We start from the raw sequence: 7,529 nt of genomic DNA, 5'->3' as shown, positions 1-7,529 counted from the left end.
TCTAGTAAGTTAAATAGAGATTAAATATTAAAACTTATACAGTTTTAAGTATGCATTTATATTTAAATATTTTTTCTTTAATGTTAGCTGATTCTTGTTCAATATTTCAATTATAAAATACAAAATTAAATACATATTCAGTGTTGGATAAAGTTTTAGTTTTAAATATTTAAATTCCAATTAAAGTTAAACCTTGATACAATAGTTATGATTGACAAATGTTGTGTGGAATTCTTCTGGATATTAGATTTTTTTCCTTAAATATTGTATTTAACGTTTAATATTTATATTTGATTAATTTGTAGGAACTTAAAGATGCAGTTGCTAAATATTAAGTTGGCAGTCAAGATCTACCTCACCTAATATTTTAAAGAAATAATAGTACATTTTACCGTTTTTTTTTTCAAAACGTACCTTTCCCGGAATTTGTGCATTTTGCCTAGGAGTATCTTACTACATCGATTTATTTACTTTAATAAAATATATAATTATTATTAAATGTAAAGGTAAATGTATGATAAATTAATAATTTTCATCTCTATCACCTCTATAAATCAAATTTATAGCTCGGTCAACTGAAATACCGAGGAACGACTGTACTGGGCGATTCTTTTATCAAACAACACTCATTATTTCAAAAAGAATAAATATTTTTTTACATACCTAGATTCAAGTCGCTTATAAAACAACGTTTTTCTTAAAAAATTATATATATAAGTTTAGATGAGCGGAGGAGTGGACAAATATTTCGCCGGGTAACCCCGTATCACTCCACTCCGCTCATCTAAACTTTGAATATTTATAACTCATAAATTACTCGCCCCAAATTCGATTTTCATGTATCAAAATACTAAAAAAAATTTTCTGCTTTGGAATATAAAATTAAAACCCAATGTTGTCATTCAAAAAAGCAAAAAACTTAAAAAATTATAAGAATAAAAAATATTTATAAATATAATTTTTTAATAAAAACTTTGTTTTATAAGCAACTCGAAACTATATAAAAAAATATTTTCAAAAAAATTTACACTTTTTGAAATAACGATTGTCGTTTGATAAAAGAATCACTCGGTATATTATTTATTTTATTTGGTCACATTTTTAAAAAATATCAAAAATAAATTTTCTCTTTTCTTCAATTTATAATAAAATATGATTATACCAAATGTATATTTATTTTATAAAAATACAACCACAACTAATATCTTTAAAAATATATCATTAATGTTACCTTAACTTCAAAAAGTAATGATATTTGATATCATTGTATGTACCTAATATAGGTAATTCTTCTGTATAATAAAATATATTGTGTTTATAGATATAACATGACATAAACAGTATTTAATTATTGTTTTGTAATGATTGATACCAAATTGTAATTAATATTATAGTACATAGGTCCATTACTTATGAACAAAATATCAAAAACGTTCATAATTTTTCTAAAACTGATAGTTTTCTTAAGATATGATATAAGTTATAAATAAAAGGAAAAAAATTTAAATAAATTTATTATAAGTATACTGTTCCAAGCTTAAATACCATTAATTTAGAAATTATAAAACATTAAATAAAAACATTTGAAGTTAAGTTATTAGTTATGACTTATGACATTCGGATTTTGGAATGATGTTATATTGTTTCAGGTACAAAATGATTTATTTTACAAGTTTTAACAATATAGTTAGGCAATAATATTCAACATATCAGTCTAGCTTTTTAATTATTTTTTAAATGTTATTGATTTACAAATAATAGTGGCTGATTATAAGTACCTACAATATTATAATTAGGTACTTTTAAGTACTTATAATATTATTATTATGTACTATTAAGTATTTATACAAATATACAATACCTAAGGCTGTCAAGTTAGTTGTTGTAGTGTGATACTGTGATCACAATCATAGATTTGTGCACAAATTAAAATATATCTCGATTCATGGATTTGTGCTAACTTATTCCACTTACTCCAAGTATTGAAGACAATAGGTCACATATGACCATTTCTTATCTTCTTTCTTTAGAAGATACCAATTTAGCTTTACCATTAAATTGCGAGCTCGATAAAAATTTGCACATAGCCTGTAATAAAGATGTGTTAGTTACGCCATCTACTAATATTGGCCAAACACCGTCCACTTCATCACTGGTAGAAGAATTATTGTAAATATATTACGTCATTTATTCAATGAAATTAAAAAAAAAACTTATACAGTCACAAACCATTTGATTGTGAATTTAAAGATACGATCTTAGAGAAAGAAAATTTGGATTTAAATCTATTTTCCATTTTCATATGTTCAATGTATAATTTAAAAAAATACATTTCAATGGAAAGCGTAGAATTAATGAACATCAATTGTTTGAGCGGCAGGTGCAAAGTATTACGATCACAGTTGCATAGAGTTAAACTAAAATGGTTTTTAGTAATTATAATACATTACCAATTATTTACCTTTTGATGGAAAATAAGTATGAAATTTTGATTAACAATAATAATAATTATTAATTATTATTAAATTATAAAATCATCATTGACAAGACCATCTATAAATTATTAAAACAAAATAAATTAGTAATATTGATTTAATTAATATTTATAATTAAGTACTATAATATATTTTACAAGAACTCAGGAGTAGCTGCTAAATAAGAAAATGCTCTTCAATAATAAATCCACATTGAATATTGATTCACTTTACAATAATTATTTGCATAGAATTTGAAGGATATTGTTTAAAGTATAATATTATTACTATAATTTAATAAATATTTTTCTAATTGAAAATCATTTAAATTAGCTTCATAAGTGCTTCTAGTTCATCCAGAGATGTTTTTGGTAGATTCAATGATTACATTTTTGACCTAATAGATATGACATTTGTGTCTTTAGTCAATAATCTAGCAAATTATTTGCTTATCTGCCAGGTGTTTTTTCATTATTGATACATCATAAGCTATTTTGTTTAATAAGGTCATGACTATAAAGAAAATCAAAAATATTTAAAATCAGAAGAAGTTAGGTAGGTACTTAGGTAAACAATAAAATATACGAACTTTGATCAATATCAACATTGTTATTACTCTTAACTATATTTATGTTCAAGTATTGGCTTATAATAGAAGTATTTAACAAAGGAAACCCTACAATAAATTATTGATTATAGCTGAATAGGTAGTTTAAAAATTAAGATGTATATCTCATTGCTTTTGTTAAATTCAGATTGATCATTAGGCGTGAGTATGATGTATTTTGTTGGAAATAGAATCATAATTTAGTTTTGAACAGCTAAGGTTAAATAAATTTGGTGTTAATGGTGTATTATTATACACAACTTCATTAATATGTGATTTAACTGGAGCTAAAAATATGATAATTATTAAAATGTATATTATATTTAGCATGCATACAAGGGCGTCCACAGGGGCCCCCGCAACTGAATTATTTTTATTTTCAATATTAAAGATATAAATTCTAAAATAAATTCGGTATAAATTATAATATACATTAAATAACTATATACAATTTGTACAGACAGAACTTATGATTTGGGCTACTTATTTAATGTGAAAATTAACTATTTTTTTTTTATTCTATACATATAGGTTTAGACTTATCTAGACTTATCTAGATCATATCTTTGTTATAAAAATCATGTAAAAACATTCAAACATTTTAAATACAATTTAGAAAAAACTTTAAAATGCTCCAAAAATCTTTAAATGCAAAAATGACAACAATTTTAGTGGTAGTGTAGTATGTACAATGTACATAGACCATACACAGCATAATTAGTAATCCAGTATCCAGTAATCCTATTTTCGATAGTTGTATGAGTACATATCTTTTTAAACCGGACAACAGTAATTTCAGGATTCCTTATTAGGTTGTTTTTCCATTGTTAATATAATATACAATTTTTTTTTTATGGAATTCTAACAACAGTCTTTTTTACAGCGTTTTTAATTGAGTACTTATTGTAAAATCCTTAAAAATGTTTCTATTTGTTTGCATTGTTTTTACTAATTGTCTACTTCTACATCATTAAAATAATTATATTATAGGTACTATAGATGCTATTTCAACACCAGGAGGTATCTACTAATAATAATAAATTATGAAATATAGGTAAATGTCTAAATAAAAACAAGTAGGTACCTTGAACCTACATCGAACTTTACTCCATTGAATATAGTAACATATTAACATTTATATATTTTATAAAATATTTTTGAAATTATATTATAATATAGGTACCTATAATTTTTATATATATATATATATTTTATATTTATAAGGGAAATATAAATATTGTTTTGAAAACTTGCTTTAAAATAAATTAGTGATACATAATAATAATAATAATTTAATAGTATAAAATATACAATAATTTATATTCATCATTATTATTTATAAATCCTAAATGTTGAAAATTATAGTATATTTGAAAAAAATGTTTATTAGAATCCCTATTAAGCTATATATAGGCAATAAATTATTCAGTATTGAAGTAAGGCCAGGCGCAAGTTGGACCCAGCCTTGTACATTGTATGCGTAGCACATGCGTGGACTAGGTATTTTGTAGAGCGTGGTTTGATACAGAGTGTCGATTATTAAACCCATCCCACGGCTTAAATAAAAAAAAACATCAATGTAAAATCAATACATTCATCACTCTGTTCATAATTTAAAACAATATTTTTCCATCAGTATTTAATTTTTTTAAACACTTACTCCAGACATACTGCTAGTTTTTTCGCTTCCAATAGGCTTTTGTGCATTACACTCTTGACCTGCAGTGATATCCTGTTTAATTAATTCATAAACCTTATTAAACTGTTTTCTGTTTAACCGAAACGACACTTTGAGCACAAAATCTGGAATTTCACTAGACAAACTGAACTCTCCATGACTCTCTCTTTTTTTTTACTTTTTTCTTTTTTTGCAGAGTAGGTAGGTACAACATAATAAATCTTTCTTTACCCTCAGATTCTGACTCTAAATCGAGAAGAACTTGCAGCTGGATTGGTGTCATCTTGGATACTGGCCACCACTTGACTCATGGCCCACGGGTATGCGCTGCGTTCAATATGCGTTACTATTAAAAAAACATGTACTTGAGATGGGATCGGTAACGCGCGTGGTGCTCGTGCGATGTACATGGGTTGGGTCAAATTTGTGCTGGGCCTAACCACCGTATCAGAAAGTAAAAATTGGCAAATATTATACGGGAGCCACTGACGCATGGATAACCATAGATCATAGGCTCATAACCTATTGGCTTTTACCAATATACAGCGCGTAGAGAAAGTATAATACCTAGTAATAATCAAGGCAATGTTGTAAATTAATATTATTGTATCAACATTTTCAAGGAAGAAATTGTAATGTATCGATACACATCGTTTTAGTATAATATACCAGCGAAACGAACCGATCTGTCATCCGTACCTATTGGACTCTGATTTCGTATCGAAGTTTTTTCCCAGTTCACACACATTGTAGAATTTAAATCAAATATTTAATTATTTTAGTAAGTATTCAATTATTTATTATCAGTTTATTCTTATAATACTTGCTAGTTGCTGTCATACAAGATTATAAAGAAAAATAAAGTTATTAAGTTCCTAATAATCGTGCCGTCATAATATTTATCACCATAAGATACTGTTATCTCACATTATCGTTCTTGATAATGTGGTGTTTATCTATCAATTGGTACAATCATAATCCGTAAAAAATATTAAAATGTTTATTAGTCATTTTTCTTGTTCGGCATATTAGTGGCCAGTAAATATAAATTGTAATAGCAATTGTATATTTCAATTTATTTCCTACATATTTAATAACTTTTTAGATTGATATATTTAACAATAGTATTTTGTATTTTGGTTGGATATCACTTTATCAGTAAGGTTAAAATTTCAATTGATTAAATTTACTTGTTTATTTGTCTCGTACATTTGTATTCGCTCAAAATTCCACAAGTTCAAAAGTGCACGATGTCTGAAAACACAAGAAGTTCGGCATTCAGAAAAATCGACGTCGATCAATTCAATGAGAATTTCAAAGAAGACGAACAACCGGAAAATCAATCGACAACTGCCATTCCAGATGAATCTGAAATTACAACGATGATTAACCAGTATCCTTTATTATACATAATATTATGCAGGATTTCCTTTTTATTTTACTACGTTATAATGGAAGAAATAATGAAAACTAATACTCACTTTTTCATTAAATTCATAGATAAATGTTACATAATTTTTATGTCGTGTACCTACGTATGTTTATTCTGTTTTTAGGATATTTAATTTGCTCAACTTTCAATCACTAAAATAGTACTATTTTACATTTTTACATAGCTAAATTATAACAGTGGTTCATTCATTAACCTAACTGATTAGTTTTTTTAGCCACTTTTATGATTACATCAGGTATAAATTAGTTGTTCACGAGGTTGTTCATCTTACATGGTTACACAAATACGTTGATATTTTAGGCTCGAGTATAATTGTCTTGTGACATAATTCAACTACAAGTAAAATTTACATTATAAACTTCAAATGTGTCATTAATTGTATGAGCTATGCACATTTATAGAATATATTTATTATGTATGAATCAATATTAATTCTAAGCTTTTCAATTATGCTTGTATAATTTTATACAAAATAATAATTATTTATTTTTAATAAGCGTGAAAAATAAAATTCTTCTTAGCAAACTCTTAAAATTTAAATTCTTTCTAATATGGAAAAAAAATCCCCAGTATAAAAATGAATAAATGTTTAAATAATATTACCATATAATATAGAAAATAATATAGAAATTAGGAGTGTTAAAACATAATTTTAAATGCGCCATAGGTACTGACAATTTAATAGAAATTTATATGCACAAATATTTATATTTTTTTTAAAATTAAATTGGTAGATCTGTTGTGATTTGAAATTAATAATATTTTAATTTTACTTAATTTAACACACAATTTGTTTACATTTTATTTTAAAATAGTTTTTTTTTTTAATAGTCTATAATAATATACTATATTATTATATACATCCTTTTTGGCTTGCACTTTACGTTACAATAAAAAACTACATTAATATTTGTAGGTACTGATATTTACCTACCTACATTTAAATTATTAATAACTATTTAGGTTGATTTGTGTATAACAATATTAGAACGGATAATTTTTTTTCTAGAGGTGTTTTTCTGAAATTTATCATACTGGAGAATTGTATATACAGTGCCGTATTTGGTGCAGGTGGCTCTAGACTTCCACATAATGAGATCTTTTATATCCTATTTTATTATACAATTTATAACATTAGGTACAACATAAATCACCATTTAGGGACTTTCAGTAGATTATTAACAAACCTTACTGTATAAGGTTGGTAATTCAGTATGCACAAGTTATAGTAATAACAAATTAAATTAAGAGGATGTCAGCGCACTATTCGTTTTCTCTCTCTGGCCCACGCGCAACATAGACAAAACGCATTTAAGT

The 7,529-nt window shown here is 25.4% G+C and overlaps 1 protein-coding gene and 1 long non-coding RNA gene across 2 annotated transcripts in view; one reads left to right on the top strand and one right to left on the bottom strand.

Moving 5' to 3' along the window:
• Positions 1 to 4,431: 4,431 nt before the first annotated feature.
• Positions 4,432 to 5,669, bottom strand: LOC107882836. Its single transcript, XR_003838609.1, has 3 exons — positions 4,991 to 5,669; positions 4,742 to 4,813; positions 4,432 to 4,637 (listed from the first exon to the last, which is right to left on the bottom strand). It is a non-coding gene; the product is annotated as an uncharacterized LOC107882836 (long non-coding RNA).
• Positions 5,670 to 5,741: 72 nt separating this feature from the next.
• The window catches only part of LOC100160989 (actin-related protein 2/3 complex subunit 5-B), a 4,742-nt gene continuing 2,954 nt past the window's right edge, over positions 5,742 to 7,529 (top strand). Inside the window, exon 1 of the mRNA XM_001950676.3 lies at positions 5,742 to 6,152. Coding sequence (XP_001950711.1) covers positions 6,010 to 6,152 — 143 coding nt within the window. The 5' untranslated portion in view covers positions 5,742 to 6,009. The remainder of the gene's footprint in view (positions 6,153 to 7,529) is intronic.

Source organism: Acyrthosiphon pisum, chromosome X, assembly GCF_005508785.2.
Source record: "Acyrthosiphon pisum isolate AL4f chromosome X, pea_aphid_22Mar2018_4r6ur, whole genome shotgun sequence".
NCBI lineage: Eukaryota > Metazoa > Arthropoda > Insecta > Hemiptera > Aphididae > Acyrthosiphon > Acyrthosiphon pisum.
Note: the sequence above shows the minus strand (reverse complement) of the source record. Positions and strands in the feature narration are given on the sequence as shown.